Source organism: Strix aluco, chromosome 1, assembly GCF_031877795.1.
Source record: "Strix aluco isolate bStrAlu1 chromosome 1, bStrAlu1.hap1, whole genome shotgun sequence".
NCBI lineage: Eukaryota > Metazoa > Chordata > Aves > Strigiformes > Strigidae > Strix > Strix aluco.
In genome coordinates, this window is record NC_133931.1 from 141,284,996 (window position 1) to 141,308,477 (window position 23,482).

The window sequence follows — 23,482 nt, forward strand, 5'->3', positions numbered from 1 at the left end:
CATTTTAAATTTTACAGGCTCTGAAACCACTGTAACCAGAGTGTATGGGCCTAGGATTGCAGCATCTAAATTGAATTGCTAAGAATTCTGTAAAATAACAAGTCGTCTCTAAAAATTAATCCTTTTTTTCTTTCAAAACTGTGGGCTTTAGTTGTATCTAAGCAAGTTTATTAGGTGAGAATCTGTTAAGTATGGAACTTTTACATTTTAATACCATGTCCCTTTAGAATAACTAGCAAAGCAGCATCAATTGTAATGCTGTTTGTGGAGTGAATTTTTTTCAGGCTATTAATTCCTTTTAATATATGTTACCTTTGGCAGCCTGTTTGAACTGTTTGTACAGTTTGTATATATAGTGTATCAGATTAAATTCTTTTGAAGGCGCTTGGGTTACAACAGTTACAGTTATACCAAAGTGGTGTTTAGAGAAAACACAGATATGCATTGAAATAGACTTTTTACTATGCTAGACTTTCAAAACAGGGGCAAGTAATTAGTCTCCACTGCACTAGGGAAGGACAAGCAGTTAGAACGTGTGTTGTTGCTGCTGGTTATATACCAAGTTTTACTTGGAATACTGACTTAAAATATCCTGTGTGCATTACCCCAAGTACATATACTTTTGGTTGCAGGAAACTGATAGCTCTTCAAAACTGAAGACCTTATGAAAATTGTGGGTCTTCATTTCCAATGCTGTTTTCAGAAAAGATGGTACACTCACGATCCCTTGAAATTCTTTATTATATGAAGGCATATAATAAAGACATTTAGAGTTGTAAATAGTTGTAATGTATTAGTGCTCTTCTTTTTTTTTATAGCATATGTAACAAGAATAAAAAACTATGTGCTGGTATAGTGTTTAGGAAGTGATTGAGTCGTCATTACATTTGCCACCTCTCACAATTCAACACCCCCTACCCACCCCCCCACCCCCCCCCCCAAAAAATCATAACGCCCAAACTTCTGTTTAGTTGCTTGTAAAAGCAGGGCTTAATTACACTTGCAAACAGTGTATTTTGACAATTAATGAGTAAAACCAGTCCTCATTATATTTTATTGTACTTAAAACATTGTTAGTTAGGTTGGAATCTGGCCAGTAGGGGTTCTCCGTAAACTCTGGCTGTGTTTCTCTTGATGTAACAACATGGACTTGTTTCAGGGCATTAAGCTTTGTTTAAAAATGAATAGATGAACTAGTGCTTTAATTTTCCAAATGTCAAGCAGAAAGACAACTTGTACCTTAAAATCTGCACAAACAGTGTAAGTCACGCTGTAGTCAAGCATGTTGGTCAGTCTGTCTTGACCTTGTTTACAGTTTGATTCATACCACTGTCATGGTTGATACTAAGCTGATCTTTATTGAGTTTTGATATCAGAAATAGTAGCATATTATCTCAGTATGTGTGTTCTACTTTAGTGTTACTAATTATTTTCTCAAGAAGATAGTGTTATATTGAAAAGAGTGTTTTTCTGGATTATTTAAGATGACCTCACTTTAAATGGTCATTTTCCTGTGATGGAGATGACATTTAGCTGTCCACTGCCTTAGAATGTTACGGACATTACTGTCATTAGATAATGAATGTGATACTTAAAAGTGGCTTCTCATTTTGCATCTGTCAGTTTTCTGACAAAGGAATCTGTTTTGGGTGTTGTCATCATCCTCTGTCTCAGCTTCCAATATCCAAGACATAAATCCCACGGTTGTTTCATTAGCTTCGTGAGCTTTGTGAGACTCCTCCATATGTTCTAGATAGGAGAATGTAGTGTAGTAATTAGCTCTTCATCAGGAGTTCTTCATTTTTTTTTTTCTCCTTTTGCCTGCAGTTCTCTTTACTGTGACTTGCTTGAGTGGTGTAACTGTCTGGTCAAATGCAAGCCCTCCTTCTTTTTAAGTAAAAGAAAGTACAAAGAGAAATAGAAGTTCTTCTTGTTTTCTAAGCTAGTAAGTTGATGGTTAGTTTGCGGAAAGGAGATGGCCAAAAGATACGAAATATAGCTTTGTCTTGCTCTCTGAAGTATATGTAGTTTCTGTGTAACTGAATGCCTGCACAAAAACAAACTCCTTATTGACTCATATTAACTGCACATAGCAAGTTTAATATAATTTTATATATTCAAAAAATATATATACTTGAAATGGGCTTATCATACATTTTAAGGAAGAGATCTAATGACAATATTTCAGCATTAATTCAAATAGCATGTTGTAGTTCTGAAGATACACATTCTTAAATGATACCTATTTGCAACTTTTTCAAAGAACAATGTTCAAGCATCAGAAGCTCTTAAAACTGAAATTGATGATTTGAAGAAGAAGCATGATGAGGCTGCTTCAAAAGTTCTCCAGCTTGAAGAAGATATCATGACTGTTACTCAAAAAGCCATTGCAAAAGAAACTGAGTTAGACAGGTATTTAAGTCATTTTGTTCCTTACCTTCCTTATTTTACTGTTTTTTTCCATAGGTGCTATTTTTTAAAACTTACAATTTTTGATGGTTGCATTGATTTTCTGTATTAATAGTTCTGTACTATTAATTTGTCAATGTCTTAGTCTGAAGGACAAACTGAAGAAAGTGGTGCTTGAGAAGGAGCAACTTGAATGTGTGTTAAAGACAGAAAAGGATGAAAAAGAACTTTATAAGGTAACTTTATTCCTTGTATGTGTATACACGGAAATGAAGTGGTTTGAAATAAAGGTAATAATGTTTTATAGAGAAGTTTGATAAATTGAATTGTTAAGGAAGAAAGGAAATGGTCAACTTCTGTGAACAGATTTTTAAGACAGTTATAGATGTTCTCATGTAAAAATAAATAAGGAAAATAGCATCTGAATTCATCCCATGGTATAAAAAGGTCTCTAAGGAGAATGGATCACCAATTTGTTAAAATGCAGGCATAGTAACAAAAAACAATAGACGCTAGCGAGGAAGTTCTTTAGCTATACAGTGCATCACCCAGTAACTGGTTTTAACACACTTTTTCAGAAGTAAATTACCTTTTAGTCTTCTAAGTTCTCACTCCAGACTGTTTTCTCGATCCCTACTCTTGAGTCTTGTGCATAACTGTAAGAAGCTTTAGTGGGATCTATATTGCATTGATTTTTGGTAGCATAGCTGATTTCTTTTGCTGGTATTGAGACACCCCCATATTTAAAATAAGTGTTGAGTTTGTGTCGTCCCCTGTGCCAGCCCATCCCCCAAAAAGGCAAAAAAAGTTTTATATGCTAAAATAATGAAAGTCTTAGGTTGTATGAAACAAATCAAGTGTGTTTAAAAGATTATTTCTGTTCATAGGAAAATGTCATTGTGTGGCAGGCAGTATTAGATATACACCAGAAGTCATAAAATCTCAAAACATCTTTCACAAGCATGGAAACCCTTTGCAAATAAACAACACAAATCTTCTAGTCTTTGAGTGGACAACACTTGAGTACAACAGTTATCCTTTATTAGGCATAATATGATAGACTTGATGACACCTCAAAAACAGCTCTAGAGTTGTTAGTTTGCTGTCTTTTTGGAAATTAATATTGCTGATGTAGTCCTGTTTGCTTAGATGATTGCAAGTAGATACTACCAGAAGTTTTAATTTCTCTTTAGTTTTCTTCAAGTCATTTCTTTTTTGCTTGTCCTTAGTTGTCTAGAATTTGTGAAGAGGAGTGAATTCTGAATAGCTCAGTGTGATGTGGACAGAAATCAGGGCTTTAACTTCTAGCTGTAGAGTGGAGCTGCTGTTAGATGATCAAGCTGAAAGAATTCCAGCTAAAAAACTTGTGCTGGAGGGCAGGGATATTATCAAATGCTTAATTTTTCTCTTTACCTGTTCTAATTTGTCTCAGAGATGAGTTAGAATTTAGTGAACACTTAAATGAACAGGTGAACAATAGTTTTCATAATATGGAAGAAGAGTTTGACATTTTTTAGCATTATTACAGATACACTTGAAGAATACAGAAATAGAAAACACCAAACTAGTAAAAGAAATCCAGACGTTTAAGAATTTGGATGCAAACAAAGAAAACATGATATCGTATTATAAAGAGGAGGTTGGCAGATTACAGCTATTTATAGCTGAAAAAGAAAATATGAAGAAAGCTTTTTTTCTCTCCTCATCAAACAAGGTAAGCATTGCTAATACATTTGGCCTGGTTTAAAATAAACATATCTAAGGTTATATGTGTTTGACAAGAGAAAGGAAGTTGAAGGTATCCCCAGGGTATAGGCTGAGAGGCAAGAGGTGTTCTCAGGAGATGTAGAAACTGAGCAAAAGAGTGAATTTGGGTTTAGTTTTGCACATTCTGTGCTTGTTGAGGTCTCATGTGTTGAACTGTGAGATGAACTATCTGTAAAAAAAGTAATTTGTGAATTCAGTGAAAGTGGTGCACTCCTCTGAGTTGCTTTTAACTTCATGAAAAAGGAAGGAGACTGAGGAAAAGAAAAAAGTTAATAATGTAGCTGTGTTGAGACTGCAGAGGGTGATGGAGGAGAAAAGAGGAGACATCGAAAGGTGTGCTGAAGGATTTGTTAGGTGCATGTACTGTCAATGTACAGTGATGTAAAACCTGAGAAGGGATGCAATGCCATATAAATGGACTAAATCGAGAACTTAGCAATAAGCAACAACAAAAACTCTTCTAAGGAGGAGTTGACTTTGGCTATGCAGTGTGGTAGCATTGTGGTTAGCAAGCAGTGTGGTATAGTAGGAGAGTGAAATTGCTGAAGAACTGGTGTCTATGCTGTCTGTGGCCCAGGTGGGGGTACTTCAGACTAGTTCTAGAGTGGTGCTATGGATAGATGTATTGTGTTTGTGTGGCAAGGTTTTGGTAGCAGGAGGGCTGCAGGGGTAGCTTCTGTGAGAAGGTGCCAGAAGCTTCCCCTGTGCCTGGCAGAGCCAGTGCGAGCTGGCTCCAAGACGGACCCACCGCTGGCCAAGGCTGAGCCCGTCAGTGATGCGAGTAGCGCCTCTGGGATAACATACTTAAGAAGGTGGAAGAAAACTCCACTCAACAGCAACTGCAGCTGGAGAGAGGAGTGAGAATATGTGAGAGAAACAACTCTGCAGACGCCAGTGTCAGTGAAGAGGAAGGGGAGGAGGCGCTCCAGGCGCTGGAGCAGAGATTCCCCTGCAGCCTGTGGTGCAGACCCTGGTGAGGCAGCTGTGCCCCGCAGCCCGTGGAGGGTAACGGTGGAGCAGATCTCCACCTGCAGCCTGGGGAGGACCCCACGCTGGAGCAGCCCCAAAGGAGGCTGTGACCCCGTGGGAAGCCCACGCTGGAGCAGGCTCCTGGCAGGACCTGAGGCCCCATGGAGGCAGGAGCCCACGCTGAAGCAGGTTTGCTGGCAGGACTTGTGACCCCATGGGGGACCCACACTGGAGCAGTTTGTGAAGAACTGCAGGCTCTGGGAAGGACTCATGTTGGAGAATTTTGTGGAGGACTGTCTCCTGTAGGAGGGACCCCACGCGGGAGCAGGGGAAGCGTGTGAGGAGTCCTCCCTCTGAGGAGGAAAGAGCAGCAGAGACAATGTGCAATGAGCTGACCGAACCCCCGTTCCCCATCCCCATGTGCCACTGGGGGAGAGGTGGAGAAAATTAGGAGTAAAGTTAAGCCTGAGAAGAAGGGAGTGATGGTGGGAAGGGGTTTCTAAGATTTGATTTTATTTCTCATTAGCGTACTCTGGTAATAAATAAAATTTTTTTTTTTCCCCAAGTTGAGTGTGTTTTGCACGTGGTGGCAAGTAGTGAATGATCTCTCCCTGTCGGCCCACAAGCCTTTCGTTATGTTTTCTCTACCCTGTCTAGCTGAGGAGAGGAGTGACAGAGCAGCTTTGGTGGGTACCTGGTGTCCAGCCAGAGTCAACCCACCACAACTGAATACCCATTAAGTGTTTGTTCCTGAGGTACATCTTCCTGTTTTGTTTCATCCAAAAGGAATGCAATTTCTGTGCCCTGAGACTTGTTCTGTCCTGTGATCTACAGTATGATAGGTAATAGTGGAATTGACTGGGAGTTTTGCTTCACAAATGTGCTCTTGATCCAAACCAGAGAGTTAATTTAGACACAGCCTTGGAGGCCAGTATGAAAAAGTCAGATTATGCAGGTGACTTCATCTTGTGTCTTGCCAGTCTTCTCACAGAAAAAGCAGTCTAGATCTCAAAAGTATAGAAACGGCGTTAAAGTAATATGAGTTATGAATGTAAAATTTAAGTAGAGGAGTCGTGCTGTTGAGAATGGAAATAGCAAGAGGTCAAAAATGACGTGCTATCTTGCTTTAGGTTATAGCTTATCTTGTTTTAGTCTTTTGACTGCTCTGCAGTTTTGTTTCTGAATTACTACTGTATTTTACTTTGAAGTAAAAACATGTAGGGGGTGTGTGTGCCAATATTGAAGCAAACAAGCATTTTATGTAATTAATCTGAAGTGCTTGTGATGTTTCTGGTGGGTTCATTTAACATTTTTGTCTTACAGTGTGAAACTGAAGATATTTACTGAAATATGTAACTGATGCACTGTGGTGTAAAAATAGCTAACGGACAGCACTTTAGGGCATTTCCTATTCATCCATCTTCATAAATGTTTACAAAATGTATTAGTATTTCTCTGGACTTGCTATGCTAAGTGATTATTCAAAAATTAAGAAATAATGGGCTAGATATACCTGAATTTATGTCTAGACTCAAGAATGAGAGATGATTATGCCTTCAGAAAGCCCAGAAGCTGCAAGTAGCTTATAGTAGCTTTGAATTTTGGTGGTTGGTTAGGTGTTTTTTTGTTTGTTTTTTTAATTTTTGGTGATCCTGGACTTCTCTGAGGAATGAGAGGCCAGTAGCACAGTGTAGTCAGTTGGCCCTTGGACTGCCCTATGGAGCTGCAGCAGTGCTGAGAGTCTTTAGTGCTGCGTGCTGCAGCTTGTTCTTCATTACGTTTTGTTCTCAGTTCCTTCTGAGAAGCTTGTTGTGCAAGATCTTAGGAAACGGAGCCGTGAGAAGAATGTCCCAAAGCTGCTTTACAGTGTCTTGCATCAACCAATTGTAGGCATTGTAAGACCTCTTACTCTGTTGTTAACCTGCAGTGTCCTACTGTGGGATGAACTTCGGTTTTGAAGCTGGGTAGCCATTTGTGCCAGTTAAGAGTTCTATGGCGATAAGAACAAAGATGTTCTGGAAAACAAAAAGACTTTTTTTGGTGTATGTTTAAAACTAAAGCTGAAAATACAACAAAAATCCAGTGTGGATAAAATAATAATATTTAAATGTGCCTTTACGTCATAGTGAAATATGTTTGCACACTATTGTTAGCTAAGGAGGCAAATGGGGAAGATGGTACTTGTATACTAACTTCTTGATTTTGTGGTTTTGCTAAAGCCACCAGGAAAACTTGGATTTTTCTTTCAAAAGTTTCTAATCCCTATACCAACATTTATTCAAGCTTGGAATTAAAAAATGATGGATTCTCTTCCCTCTTTTCTCTTTCCTAGGAGGATGCAAGTATTTTAAAAGAGCAGCTTCGGAAAGCTGAAGATCAGATTCAGGCTAGCAAACAAGAAGCTGTTCTAATGTCAAAAGAGCTGAGCGATGCAGTAAATGTGCGAGATAAGACGATGGCAGATCTTCACAGTGCACGTCTGGAAAATGAAAAATTGAAAAAGCAGCTTGCTGATGCTTTAGCTGAACTTAAAAAAATCACGACTTTGAAAAATGAACAGGTAAATTGTCAGTATTTAGTACTGACGTTTATCTGTATTTATAAAATCTGTCAGAGCTAGCTTTGCTGAAGTTGGGGAATAAAATAAGTTTCTGGATGATTAGCATAAATTATTATCAAATTCACTTTTGGTACTCAAGATACTACCTTAAATCAAGTGCATGTTAGCTGATTTGGAAGGTGGGTAAAGAAAGGTTTCTGCTACTACTGAGCACAACTCCCCTCCACATTGTTTCACAGAATAATACAGTATTTATCTATGTTATTTTGAATCCTCTTCCTGTCTTAATTCTTTTATGTGAGCCACAGTAGCATTAAGAATTCATTCAGATGATAAAATTGATTGGTAGATTTTTTTTTTTTTATAATGTTCTTTCCTCATTGATGGATTCTTTTTTGATTCTTGAGAGTCCTTCCAATATTTGTGGTCAAAGTTAATTTGCTTTAGTATTTATAAGTATAAAAATATTAATGTCATGGAAACTATCTTGACTTCCTTCATCTTGGATAAAAACCTAGTGAGCTAATATAAGTTTCATCATTCTGACTGAGGTGAGCTTTGTGCTGGATCTTCTGTGACTGCAACTGTATTACATTAATTTGCTACTAGGCTTACTGTAGCAATGTAGCAGTTTGAAAAAATATATTGAGCTGAACAGTAATTAAAATAGTGCAGTAAATACGAAGTGAATGGTACAACCCTCAAAAGAACTATTATATTTAAAATATTCAAGAATCACGTCTTTTCCTAAGAATTTCAATTATATACAGTATCTTTGAAATGCATCCTGAAAGAAGTATAGCAGATCATCTGAATGACTCAAGTTAACAGAAAGTATCCGAATACTGCATATATCCAGTTGGTAAATGTAGTTTGCTTAGCTGGTGTATAATGATACTGTGTATCAGCTCAGCTGAACCCCTTCCAGTAGAAACACAGTGTAATGGAATACAGTTGTGGACTGTCCATTTTTGCCACATGGCTATACTTATCTGTAAGATAGCTAAAACACCTTCTGGATCGTGTTCAGACTTTTGGTGTGTTCAATTTTTTAAAGGAAACTTCAAACACAGTGGAGCAGGAACTGCGCAGAGAAGTTGAAGATCTGAAACTTCGTCTGCAAATGGCTGCTGACCATTACAAGGAAAAATTCAAAGAATGTCAAAAACTTCAAAAACAAGTAAACAAGTTTACAGAACAGGCAGTAAGTAAAATGGGAGGAATTGCATTTGCTTTTTGTAACTTTTCAGCAACTATTTAATTTCCGTCTGGAAAAGCCAGTTCTTCTAAAAAGGATTAAAACGTGTGGTAAGCAATGGCTATTTACCATTTTCTTCCATAAAGCTAAATTACTTCTGTGATTCTATTTAGATAGTTGTCGAAATCAAGCATAGGATTTATAGTAACTGGTGTGTGTAGAAAGCTAACAGAGTTTGGATGAACCTTTAAGCATAACGTTGTTCAAGGAAGAATTTTGAAACTGAAGCAGGGAAAAATCCATAATTACTACCTCTATTCAGTACCACCATCACAAAAAAACCCCACCCCAAACCAAAGAGCGGGGGAAAGGGAGAACTTGGAGCAGGATTTCAATGTCAAGTGGGGAAAAAGTTTCTACAACACAGTATATAGTTGTATTCCATATGTATTTTGTATTCTTATCACTCTTCTAAGCTTTGTTCCATAAATACATCAGGCTTTTGCAATGATGATGTGAGTCTTATGCTGCCTAGTAACTGAACCTGTTAGCAAATTTCAACCAGATTTGAGGCCAGAGTTCTTCTGAATTTTGTGAAAATTGGTGACTGAGTCAAAGAGGAGCTCAAATGGGGAAAAGGTATATGAGCAATGGCAAGATGTACAAATGTGAATTCTTAAGAAAAATAAACTTAAGTATTTCTGCTGTCCACAGAACAAATGGGGTTGTTACCTGCTTTGATCCACAGATTACTTTAAAAAGTTGTCTTCTCATCCAGAAGGTCAATGGTGAATGAGGTGTCATATCGGAACGCCTGTGGCTTTTCCTTAAAAAAGTCTTTCACATCTTTGGCTATGTTGTACATCTGATAACAAACACCAGATTTCACTACTTTGACATCAGAAGTCCAGCACTCATTAGTAATGCAGACTCCATTTTCTAATGGAATATTAGATTTAAGTTGATGGATTTAAGTGTAAGTGATTCTCTAGAAAATGAGATTTTTCTAATAAATTGCTTAGGAATTACTGTTTCTAGGGAAAAAAAACTCTATAAAGTAAGATTATAAAAATCATAGTCTGAGGCAATTTCCGTGTTAGTAGAATTAAATGTGTTTGCATATTTATTATTACCTCCTGTTTTAATGAGCAATTGTCTCTAATCCAATTTTGGAGGAAATGATAATATAAGATATGTTACTTTGTGCTTGGGCTTTCATTTAATTAAATACCAAAACAAACATTTCTTTTCACAAAGAAAATTGCAGGGCATCAACAGAAACTGACAGATGCATCTAACAATGAGACAGCTACTGCCGTTGTTACAGACAAAAAGTTGTCTGCATCTCCAGGTATCAACAGCTTTAATTTTTTTCTATTTGTATCAGCCTGAAAGTGTTGTCTATGTGAAGTAGTCCCTAATAGTATTTCTACTATAAAGTAGGTGGACTTGTTCTGTTTAAGTTGAAGCAATGATTAGAAATGTGAAAATTCATCTAAAAATCTTGTGTCTTGCAAGTGGTAACATTCATAAATAACTTCATGTATCTTTTTCAAAACAGTTCCGTTGATATTTGTTAATGTCAGTGGGACTGAACTCTTGAATTTCTACTTGATAGTTAACAGAGCTGGTTTTGCCAAGCTAGTAAACAATTCATTAAAAAAAAAAATCCTCCCCAAATTTGCAAACTGTGTACAATAGCATGGTAATTTTGCAGTTGTGTTGTAATGACTATCCACTGTAGCGTTCTACTGTGAAATCAAATCCACTGAAAAGTTCTGATGATGTGATGGCAAGGTCAAGTCTATAGACTATTTGCATGATTTATAGGCAGTAGTGGTTTATTAGAAAATGTTTAACTAGATTACAATTCTTATGAACTGTTATGTTCTTACAAAACTGATCTTCTAGAACATAAGCATGTAATAGGTTAAAACTAAGGAATTCCCTGTGGTGGTGAGACACTGGAACAGGTTGCCCAGAGAAGCTGTGGCTGCCCCTTCCCTGGCAGTGTTCAAGGCCAGGTTGGACGGGGCTTTGAGCAACCTGGTCTAGTGGAAGGTGTCCCTGAACATGGCAGGGGGGCTGGAACTAGATGATCTTCAAGGTCCCTTCCAACCCAAACCATTCTGTGATTCTGTTACTCAAATTGATAAATGCCAGTAAATGCTGACTAATTTTGCGTTCCTTTATAATTCACACATTCTTTCTGTCTATAGAGACTATAGGTTGCAATTTCTGTCAGTTTCCTCCTGTTTTAAGTAAATACAAGTGTTTCCTAAAACAAATAAAATCCCAGCAAGTTCAGTTATAGTATGTGATGGGATGAAGTAGATTGCTGAGGCACTTCATGTTTTTACAGAAAAATAAAACCTCTAGTATGATATCCCAACGTATATATTCTGGTGTTAACTTTCTTGGGAGCCAAGGGGAGAGATGTCTGTCTTTTTTTTAATGTATGTGTATATTTATGTTCATCTTCAGAGTGTGAGAGAACTGGACACAGACATGCCAATATGACTGCTGATCTTGTATCACTAGCCACATGATACTGATTGTCTCTAGTTGACTGTTTGCTTGGATAACGTGGCACACTCTGTCCTTGATTCATTGTCAAATATGGCCTGTCATCTCTCTTACACAAACTTACTTTATGGAACAAAAAAAATCAATATTCTTGTTTTTTCTTCAATGTTCACAGTTAGCCCCATTTCATCTGACATAGTTTCGGAATTCATGGTAAAGGAGCAAGTACGTGAAATGAATAAAGAAATTGCTGAGAAAACAGAGAAGTATAAGAAATGCAAGCAAATGTTGGCAGTAAGTAAATGGCTGCTTCGGAAAGCTGAACAGAAAGTAGCTATAGGTGATAAGTCTTAAAACCACAAAGCCTACCCAGCTGAGTTGCCTTGCTTGTTTGATACACTGTGATTATGGTAGAAGTCTTAACATTAGAAAACACATTTTTATTAAGTCAGCTTTCAATTACTTGTGGCGTTAGAGGGTTCAGACAAGGACCCCTAAGGAAAAACCCAGATGCAGTAAAACAAATGAACAAACTACTACTACTTCTGTGTTTAAGGTTTTGAATACTTGTGCATTATATTTTAAGTGTAATTGCTTTTATAAATCAAATACAACATGTTGCTATAAGCTAGCTGATGTCTGGAACAAGTATAGCACTGTTTATCTGATAGGCTGTTCAAGTGTAAATTCCTCCAAATCTGACTGTCCCAGGCTTTTACAGTGTTTTGACATCTAAGTGGATGCTGCCTACTAGCTTGGGCTCAGTCATACATAAAAGCATTTATATCTGGACAAAAGTTAGCACCAGTAGTGCTGTAGCCACAGTAGTAATTTCCTTCAAATATTAATACCTGTCAGTCCTAACATGATTTTCATTTAATCAGTTTGGACGTATGTATGATGATGGAATATTGCTTCAGTCATGCTGATGAAAATTAACTGTTGTAGAATTGTTTAAGAAATGCTTTCTGGGTGTTGTCTTGTCTCTGTTCATCTTGTTTGTCTTATCACAATGAGATTATTCTATTTTAATGTGCTCTCCAGGATGTAACAACTGTCCTGTAATTCTTCTCATTGCCCTGTCTATGGAGAGCCTGTGTTAAATTCTGCTGGCTATTTCTTCTATAGTGATGCTTGAGGAAAGCTTTGCCTTTGACCTTCTGGATGAAAGATATTTAGGTTGTAAAAATTGCATGGGGGAAGGTTTTGTATTGAAGTGAGACACTTGAAAGGATAATAATGATTACAGTGTAGTATTAGATAGAAAGAAACTCAAAACTGTGAAGCTAAAGAGGAGTATCAGCTTGCTGAAAACTCATGCAAGAGTAGAGTATGTATTGAACATAATTTATGCAGTGTTCAGTGCTCTTGTCCTCTCCAAAGTCTTGAACCAGTCTTGATTTCTTGGGGAAGCCATTTGTAAATGGTCTTGTTCTAAAAGCATGGAGTTACGTGATGTCATTGTTGGGGGCAGGAAGGGAGATCTTTTAAAACTGTAAATTTTTCATGCCATGGTATAAACTACTTTAGGACGAGAAGATGAAATGCAGTGTTTATGCTGATGAACTAGCTAAACTGGAGCTGAAGTGGAAAGAACAAGTGAAAATCAATGAGGGTATAAAATTACAGCTAGCAACAATGGAGGATCAATATAAAGTAAGTTACAGATTTTGTTTATGACAATGAATGGTATCCTGTTCTTAACGTAGTCGCTCATTTCTAATAGTTGGAGTAATGAAGAGTTTTAATGGGGAAAAAATAGGGAGGAGGAGGTTTTGGTTCTCTCAGTTCTGTGGTGGGACATAAAAGCTGGAGAGAAGTGAATGAAATAAATCACTGAAATGCCAACAGATTCCTTCAGAAATAATGAGATGAAGCTTGCAAAACTTCAACTGTCTCTGGGCGGTGGTATTCCTCCTGCCGTTAGTATCACTGACACTACTCCTCATTTTTAACTTAGAATTTTAACATTCCACAACTGTTCTCTGAAAGCTGGCAAGGAAAGGGTGCTAATACACTGCTGTTATCCATTAGATAAACTTACCGAGCGTTGTTGATTTTGATTTGTAGTAGTACTAGATGATGCATGTAACTATAGTAGACAAAATTATTTCCATCTGAAAGATGAACTTAATCACTGAACTTTATGTTTTCACAATATAGCATGCAGGGAAATAGTTTCTATTCACTAATACAGGAACCTTAAACTTTTCATATAGGTTCAGCTGGCGGAAAAAGAGAGACGAATAAAGGAACTGGCATCACAGTTGGAACTCTTTACCAGTGAGAAGGTATTGTCAGGATTCCTGTTAAATTTTGTAAATTAACACTTGTGATGCTCTTTGGTTTGAGGAGTTGCAATTTATTTTTAAGCGAGAATTTGTTTAACCTTTAAACATACTTTTTCATATTTGGATATTTTGCCAAAATGAACTAGCATTTTAAACTACAAGTTCTGTTAATAATACTAATATATTTTTTTAAAAATGTACACCATAGTATACCAACTTGCCAAAACTGACTTGGCCTTTGAAAATATTGTCATTTATTGTTCTGTAATACTGTTCTAGAATACTTTCTACATATATTCTAACAAAAATGTTATAGTGTCAAAAATTTTTTCTTTCTTCCTGTCTAGAATGGTATTCCATCCAGGATCTAAAATAATTATTTCTGTTTACAGATAGGGATTACTCCCTGTAATTTAATAATGTGAGATTGCAGCTACCTATACAGTTCACAGAACAGAGGAATTCTACCAGTTCTTGTCCTATATTCTTTTCTCATCTCAGCAGCATCACTGTTTTTCTACAATTTTGCAGTGAACTTCCAGCCTCCTTCCTGCTTTACTCTTACCTCCTAGTGAAAGAGGTTCAGCTGCGTTGTGGCTAGAGGCTTAGTGCATGTGCTACTTGGCCAAATAGGAAGGATTTTGTGGAGCTCATGCTGTAGCCTTTCTGTGCTCTAAGGGAGCATCAGTTAACAAAACTTGCAGGAATCTTATTTCTTTGTGAAGTGCTAAGGCTTGGACAACAGGCCCAAGCCAGGGTTGATCTATAGATGAATCCTGTATGTTTTATAAATGATAACCATTGTGCTAGTAGGTATTGTACTAAGTTATAACAGCCCACTTATGCTGACGTAGAAGGTGCTAAAGCGTTGAAATACTGAAGCCTGAACAACAGGCCCCGAGCTGAAGCTGCTAACTTAGCATGTAGTCATTAACAAAATATGCAAACTCACTAGTGAAAGATGCAGCTTAGATAGAATATAATCAGTAGTGAGGATGAAAGGCCGAGAGAATGTATCCAACTTTCCTTTCTCAGTCTTCTTCAAGGCTGAGAACCCAAGTATTTGGCCTGTTGTAAATTCCCTTGGTCTCACCCCCTGAGCCCTGGCCAGGCTTTGGGTGGAATCCGACAGGAGAATAAAACCAGAAATTTTCCGCTCAAAACAAAGGTGCCAGTTATTCTGGCTTGCCAATCTCTAGTATATAAGGCTGGACCTGCTTGCAGCGACTTTGGAAGCCTCACCTATGGGTGGGCACACCATGAAGGACTTCCCACTTGCCGGGAAGGGCTCTCCAAATCCTCGCTGTAACCGGGGCTCCCCAGCGACTGCGGATCTGGATGATGGTAACGTATGCAAGTGGTGATGGATCTTTCTTAATCACTATTCTCTCTCTTGCGTAGTAATGATTTGATGCGTTACCCTGTATTTTTCCTATTTGTTGCTTTAGGTGCATTATTCTGCCTTTTCTTACTGCATGTTTTCTGTATTACTCTGTTACATTATTTAGTTATCACCAGTAAAATACGCCTACTCTTTTCACTCTGGTGTCTGAGTTTAATTGGTATCCTTAATCAGTGAAACACTTTGAGACAAGACTCTCTCCCTGATGCTTTCAGGAGTTACTGGCTGACAGGCAGCACAATTAGTAAACCTTATTCCCTTTGGAATCCTGGCATAAAACATGAATAGTACATACCTAGCTTGACAGTTTATTTTTTCCATCACTGGTTAGGACTATTTTTGCTTTTATCCAGTATTGTCCTATAACTAGAGATGTAGATGTTTCAGTAGTATAATCTCTACGTTTTTCATGATGTGTGCATACAACCAAATCTTTTTGACATCTGCAGTTCTCTTATTGACTGCTTGTAATAATAAGAGCAGCTTGACATGTGACAGTAGTGACTTTGGTAAACTACAACTGGAAAAATATCTTTATCAGAAAAGGATACACAAACAGCACTCTGATTTTTAAGTATGTGATAGAAAATGGACTGCTACTTTCAAGAGTTCACTGTCTAATCAAATTCATTGCCATTGCTATTAAACCAGACATTCTGAAATATTAATGCTAATGTTCTTATGTCAGAAGTACCTCTAAGGTATTGTGTAGCAATTAATCAAAGCTAGGTTTTACTGAAAAGTGAAATAATAAAATGTTTTTATTACAATCAGTTAGTATTGCGTGATATTGTGGAAAAGTTGATTGTTCACTTTACTTAAAAAATCCAGTAGTTTTAGTAAAAACAAGAATTTGCGTACTGATAAATTGAAATGAAACTAATTTCAGATTAAGCTAGTTAAATGTTTTGTAACATTCTAGATTCTCAGGTAGTTGGTATTTAATTATTTTTTTTTTAACCAAAGATGTAATTTTTAGTAGATGTCTCTCATTTTTTCTATTCAAAAGAAAGCAAAATAAAAAAATGAGTTTTGATGAATGTAGTTTAGCTGGAGGGAGTAATTTTAAACACCACACGTAAGAACAACTGTAATAACAATGTATGGACCTTATAAAAGCTTGGGACTTTGATTCTTCTTTGTAATGTAAGTATCTGTAAATTTGGTCGACAAAGTGCCTTGCTAGCCTGCAACCATGATTTAAAAGGTTAAACACAGTATAGTAAACAGTTTTTCAATTTATACTCCATTATTGGTGTTTGTTTATAAATGTCACCAAACATAGCATGCTAAAAATGTTCATTTGCTGTCTCTTCAAACCTATAAAATTATCTGGTTTCTATTTTATTTACATACTTATATAGCATATGTTTTTTTAAAATCAGTCTACCCTAGCTATCCAGCTTCTGGCTAAGACTATTTTACAGCACCTTTTTACAGTCACTTTGATCTACATTCTGTTTTAATCTTATGTGATGCTAAAATTAAAGTATTAATGCAACAGCCTCTCATTCTAAACTGCTTCCATATTGCAGAAGAAATTGATTTTAAAAAGGAAAATCTTAATTTCACTGATAATTAATTGTTCTTGCTTTCTACTGAGTAAAGATGAATTATTTGGATTTTACACGCTCACTAAAACTTTAAGATGTAATCCTAACCATTTAACCCTAACCATTTCAATCATACATGCAATTTAGTCTATAAATCTAAAGTAACGCTAGCATAGTTTTATATATTATCTACAGGAGGATATTTTACTTGGAGGGTGTTAGGCAGAAATTGTGTTGTCCTGTATTAGAAGGTTTTTCTAAAAGAAAATAAACACTGCTGTGTTTATGGCCAGTGCTCTAAAAAAGGTAACTTTCTGTAAGCTGCCTTACCATTTGGAGATAGTGCTTTTTCCTTGTTTGAAAATGACTTTATGATGTTGCTGTTGGAGTCTAAACATTTATGTCTGAAACCTGATAGTAAGTATATACCAATAAATGAATAATTTCCATCTTTACTCATTTGAGTGATGTTTTGTTTTCAGAGCAGTTATTGCCACTTGATTTTTGCATTTTTGTGTTCTAGAGTTTGGGCTGAAGTTGACCTGTTTTTAAGAAAAATATATTTGAGTTGTGCCTTTTAACTGAGACATTTTACTTCTCATGTAGTTAAATTGGTAGTTGAAGTCTTCGGTTTTACGTTTCAATTTCAAGTCTTTTGAGGAAAAGGCATGCTTCCATCTTTGAGGTTTTTGTTAACATTACGTTAGCAAATATTAAACATGAAGAAAATGCTAACCAGAAAGAACAAAACTATTGGAAAGCATATCTCCCTGAACAATTTATTTTTTAATGATTATTTTTATTTTTACATCTCTGAATTTTTTGCTTGGTTCTGAATTGTAAATGACACATTCCTTTGGATATTCTTGGCGTACGTGCTTTCTGTCCCTTAACCCATTTTATTAAATGGAGGGATGAGAAGGACTTCTTTGGATAGATTACAGCTGATCCACTGACCACACTTAAGTCACTTTAATTACTGTCTTTTAACATATATATTGGCTTAGAGTTTTAATGGTTTGTAAGTTATAAAATCCCCTTAGTAGTTTATAATAATTATTATCTTTATATAATATATGAAAGAACCTAGAATTTGAAGTATATTATTTTTGAAGAATTCTGTTTGAGCTTTTCTGGAAGAATTAATTGTCTTTCTGTTACAAATATTTAAAGAACAGAATTAAATAAAGCAGGCCATTTAAGCCTCTCAATAAATTCAACAATTTCATATTTTGGACAGAAACACAGAATTTTGGAAATAAGCTACACACAAACCCTTGATAAACTGTAAAGATACATATATAAAGTAGGTGAGGATATGAAGAAGGAGGAAGAAGGATGAATTAGAACTTTGCTCATTAAGTTCATAGAGGACAAATTATTTTTCGCAGGAAGTGTAATAACTTTAAAATCTGTGTGTGAAAATACAACTTCTTGTGGATTTAAAATCTACTCGTTTGTAACTAGGCAAGTGCAGTTTTGTTCCTTATGATGCTTGTAGTATAAATATTATTTGAAATAAGTAACCTGGTCTGGGTTATGTTTATGCAAAATAGCACTAATTTCTATTTGTTAACATAAATGGAAAATACCAACCTTGAGTTTTACTTCCTAGAATCAGTTGTCTGAATTTTGTCAAAGATGGAGATCTAATCTATCAGTCTAGCAGTTAGTGTTGAGTTTACATATATATTCAGGGGCCTTTGCATGATTGCTAGTGGCATGACCACCATACCTAGGTTATAGTACAGAATGATAGAGCAAATTGTCTTCAGTGTGACCCATTTTTAAACTTTTATTATCCCAGTGTTTACTGAAATCCTGTGGATGTAAAGTATATGTAGTGTGGTCTCCTCCAGCTGTTCATCAAGTTAAAAATCTTGCCTGGTATTTCAACAGAGTTGTCACACCTGTAGTCCATTCTGGCCTTGACAGGAGAAACCTTTTCTCACTTGTTTTCATTCAGAAAGTGGTGTAGGGTACACAGCATTTTCCTAGCCCGTTGTTTTGACCGTCAGCCTCCACTGCATTTATCAGGAGTTATGTGTTACGGTTTCAGGATCCTTTCCAGATCTTTCCTTACCTACCATTCTGTCTTATTTGGTGGTCTTATTCAGATATCATGAACTGATCTGTAAGACCCCGCTTCATCATTTTTCTGTTACGTTTTCAAATGTGCGTACTTGTGCACATTTTTCCATGCTATTTGGTTACATTTTGGAGAGAGATTTTCACTGAGTAACAGTATTTTCTTCAGGGTGCTCCTGCAAACTAGCCTTTCCTCATGCCCTCTAAGCAACTGACAACTTCGTGCTATTGATGTAGAAAACACTGCTTAACATGTTGACCCGTCTCATTACTTTTATTCTCCTTTTTTTTCTCCCTCTCCCTTTGATTTACATTTAGATTGTAATTTTTTTATAGACTACAGTCTGTCTTTTTTGAATGTAAGAACAAAAAGGTACCATCTGGGTTGTTAAGTCTGCTTTACAGTGCAGCTCGGAAGTGTTCTCATGTCTTCAGTCATTGCAAGCCACAAACCACTTCTCAACGTTGCAGATAATACTGTATATTAATTGAAAAAACAAACATCCCTTTTTCCTTCTGTTCACAAAAAGCAGAAATATGCAAAAATTTCAGCTATGTTATCAGTGACTAGGATAAGGAAGTTTTTTGCTATACTTGGTATAAAGGTAATAAAAATATTTTGATACAGTAGTAACAACTAAAAAAACCCCTAATAATTACAAGTGGAGCATGATCGCCAAGCAGAATCACAAATGAGGACAAAATTGTTGCAACTGGTCTGACATACTTCATCACACATTCAAAAATTGATTTTTAAAGGAGCTGAGAACAAGGAGAAGTAATGGATCTTTGCCTCTGTAGGTGTAGTTTTAGGTGAATGTGTTTGACAGTATCTCTGCACTTGAACAAAGTAATTTTTTTCCAGTTTTAAACACAGCTACATCTAACATGTCTGCAAAGAATACTTGACTGTGTATGCAATTAAGGGTAACTCTAAGAAGGTTACATTGTAGGGAACAGGAGACTGCTTATAATTCTCTGGTTTCTTTCCCTGTATGTGTGTTTGCATGTGAAGGATATTGACCAAAAGTTTGTTCTAACATTCTTCATTTCCTACTGAAAGTGACAGCCTTGAGCTCAGCTAATGTTAAGTTACACTTCATGGAGGTCAATATTCTGCTGTTAGATATCAGAAAGGATCCAGTGCAATGTACTTAAGTTTTTAAAGTATCTGCCACTCACAAATTCATAGGGAATTATGTCAAGTATGTACATATATGTACTTCACATACTAAACCAGTACATTCTTGAATGGTATGGTATGATATAAAAGAATTATTTTTAATTTTAACTTTTAAAAACTTATTCTCACTGGACATTATCTTTAGTTGTTGTTAATCGACCCATTATTTACCTATTTAACTGATTCTTCATTGTAAAAAGGATGCATGTATTTCTTGAAAAATGTGGCAGTTCTGTTTATGTAACTTGAATTAACTGATGACAAAATGAGAAAAATTTCTTTAAAATGTCTTATTTGTATTTTCTTCAATGACTATTTTTGGTATGTATGGTATATTTAGCACTAGATCAAGATGAAAAGACAGCTGGAAGATTAGCAGATGTATTTTTAAAAATAAAGCTAATTATTTCGTAAAATTTTCAAACTTTGCTAGGACTCCATAGATTAATTAAATTTTAAACTTTGCATTATTTAGGAACTTGGCAGAACCCCAGGAAATCAAGCTGGAAGGATGATGGAAGGACAGATTTCACAACAGACATTACATTTTCGTAACCCATATTCAGAGGAAAATGGACCAGTTCCTACAGTGCCAAGTAGACTGCCAGTATTGCAATATGGAAACCCTTATGCAAGTCAGGAAAGAAGAGGTAAGTGAATTCCACCACTCCTCCCCAATATAATTTCCCTCTCACTGTTTCAAAAGCAATGGCTCATTTAATGCCAGTTAAGTACTAACAGTCTTTATTCTGCTGTACAGAGCCTTTATTGATTGACGAGAATCAATAAAGTGCCTTTATTTTGCTGATGTGAAATCAGTAAGGTAAAGTTTTAAAGAAACACCTTTTGAAAAAGGTGATTTCTCTTCTGTTGTTTTATATTATCTAAACTGAAAATGTGTTTAAGTTGATTCTTAAATGTAAGGTAGCACCTCTGTATCTCAAAATACAAACTTTACTGAACAGCGATGATCTAATTAATTTTTCTTTAGATGGAGCAGATGGTGCTTTTAATCCTGATGACATCCAAAGACCACCTGTTAGAACTGCCTTTTGGGAGCTAGAAGACGATGTAGTGTGTAGTCAGCCTTCACGCAATCTTAGTCGGCCTGATGGTTTAGAAGATCCTGAGGACAGCAATGCAAGTTACCCTTTTTATTACTTTTTTTCCTTGATACTAACGAGTAATCAAGAGTTGCACCTAGATTTTCAGTATCTGATAAGCCCAACTTATTGTTATGTAAATCCAAAATTAAGTTTTCTTTTTCCTGAACAACATTTTAGGTGAATTTTGCTTGCTTTGAAGGACAAAACTCTGCACATCAGTTGATGATAATACACTTGTTCCCCCAGTCTCTTGAGTTACTGACAGCTTGTTTTGGTATTAGGACAGTAGCTTCTTAACCTTTTTAAATACTGAAGTAGAAAAATCCAAGTAATCTCAACTCATTCTGATTTTTCTCTCCTGTGTGGTAGAATGAAGGCTCAAAATGCAGCCATGTCTTACTCATTTTATAATTTGTATGTAGGAACTAAATTGTAGCAGGACAAATAAAAAAATTAAAGGATTCTCATAGCAGTATCTTCAGTTAAATGCTGAAATGAAGTTTTGTATCCCCTTAGGTACTTTATTCTAACATATTAATCTTCTGTCTTTTGCAAATCTGCATTTATTAATTTCCATTTAGAATGTTTTTTGCTGTTAGACATGTGTTTGGAAGAGCTAATTAACTGTTACCTAAAGCTGATTAAACAGGAAGTGACAGATCCTTCCAGATTTCTTTTTCAGGGCTTTGTATGTTTTAAGTGGAAACTGGTTAGCTTTTCTTTTTAGTACAATTAACTTGCATGTTCAAGTACAAAAAATGGCTTTAGTAGGTGGGCTTCTGTAATAAACTGGACTGTATGTCTTTTGAACAGGAACAGACTTACTATTTCGAATTCTAAGTACTCTTGCACCTTCAAAAATATTAAACAAGAAATACCTTTCTGCAAAGTATTGTGCTCTTTGCAAGTACAGTGGTATCATGACCTGTTTCTCACTTAGTCTAGTTTGCCACATTTAATTGCTATTAACCTTTGCAGAAACTGATCAGTGTTCAGACAGGCATGATTTTAGCCCTGGTGCTCAGCACCTATAATGGAGAAAAATGTATTTCTCCCTCCTGCCTTTTGCCCCCAGTGTCCATTACTGTGAATAATTAGAGAAACTGTCAGAACTTTTGCAGCCTGTTCAAGATCTAGAATGTGAGCTTAATGCTGTTGCCCACCTTTACTTCACATTTTGCATATTTAATCTGATCATTCTTGACGTAGATATTACATATGACAAGTTCTTCTCTTCTTTAGTCATCAGCTTCAGTTTAATTAGCAGGGTGTTCTTTCTGATCTATGTGCTTTGCCCTCTTGCAAACCCAAGAGAAACAGTGCTAGAGTCTTGTGCTCATTTGCTGACACACATTGGATTTTTGTAATGAGATGGAATATAACAGGCTTAAATAAAGTTCAACTTGAGAAAAGGTGCCTTTAAATCAAATAATTTATATCTTTATTTTTTTAATTTCAAATAAGAATCAGTTGCTTACTCCTCCGCAAACAGCCTGTATGTGTAGTGTACGAGTTTACATGGAAATGAGTAGTTGCAAGATTCTTTCTAGAGAGACTTAGTAGTATGACAGTTATAAAACAGTTCGAATGCAGTATTTAAAGAAATAACCAGGGAAAACTTCCATATATGTAGGTAATTAATTATAAAGGAGACCCTGTCATTTGTGCAGAAGGAACAGCAAATACGAAATGATAATATAAAGAGTCACCATTTGTTGTACTGTGTTTTAAAGTAAGCTGTTTTAGAATAAGATGTAGTTCTCTACATTTTTAACCCAGTAAGATGTAGTGTCTTTTGTTGGAGGAGGATTCCCTCCAAGAAGAAAAGGACTGGTAGTCTGCTGCTTTGTTTAAAGTATTACCATTGTATGGACTTCTGTCGTCTTCCTCTCCACTTTCCTGTTACTATACGTTATGTTAGTTAAAGAACTTGAAGGTGTTGTAGTCACTTCCACCACTTCATGGCTGGTTTGGTGGTGGTTTACCCATGATGATGAACATGTCTATGTTATTTGTCTAAGATGACAGTTCTTTGAGACCTTGGGCCAATATTATGATACATAGGAGAATGAAGTAGAGGTTGTATACGCACAACTGTAAACTTTCAGATATGACTAAAATAGGCTTTTTTTCAGTCTGTAAAGTGAGACTAGGGAAGTGTGTGCACACACGTGTGAGGAAAGCTTTGTGATTTGCTTCTACAGAATGAAGGCCAGAAATGGGACCTTCTTTTCTTTAGGATATTCATCTACCCTAAGGAATAGGTCAGCAAACTATGAAGGGGTCTAGCAAGTCAAACTTACCTGCTGTAGTTGCTGTTTACATTCCTGTGCTTCATAAACTTTATAAGCAATCTGGATGACAGAGAAGAGAACATGAATGCTTCTCCCAGAAGTGTTTTCTGGACAGGGAATTAGGTAGAATTGCTTC

General features: G+C 36.2%; 1 protein-coding gene across 4 annotated transcripts in view; it reads left to right on the forward strand.

Moving 5' to 3' along the window:
- TAX1BP1 (Tax1 binding protein 1) overlaps positions 1-23,482 on the forward strand; it is a 65,790-nt gene that overhangs the window by 33,003 nt on the left and 9,305 nt on the right. The window contains exons 6-16 of one of the 4 annotated variants that reach the window (XM_074838035.1): positions 2,264-2,412; positions 2,555-2,645; positions 3,938-4,123; positions 7,478-7,705; positions 8,763-8,909; positions 10,161-10,254; positions 11,605-11,723; positions 12,960-13,085; positions 13,649-13,720; positions 20,422-20,596; positions 20,938-21,086. In XM_074838035.1, the coding sequence (XP_074694136.1) occupies positions 2,264-2,412; positions 2,555-2,645; positions 3,938-4,123; positions 7,478-7,705; positions 8,763-8,909; positions 10,161-10,254; positions 11,605-11,723; positions 12,960-13,085; positions 13,649-13,720; positions 20,422-20,596; positions 20,938-21,086 (1,536 nt within the window). The remainder of the gene's footprint in view (positions 1-2,263; positions 2,413-2,554; positions 2,646-3,937; positions 4,124-7,477; positions 7,706-8,762; positions 8,910-10,160; positions 10,255-11,604; positions 11,724-12,959; positions 13,086-13,648; positions 13,721-20,421; positions 20,597-20,937; positions 21,087-23,482) is intronic. The other 3 variants (XM_074838045.1, XM_074838054.1, XM_074838064.1) reach the window with 3 other exon arrangements.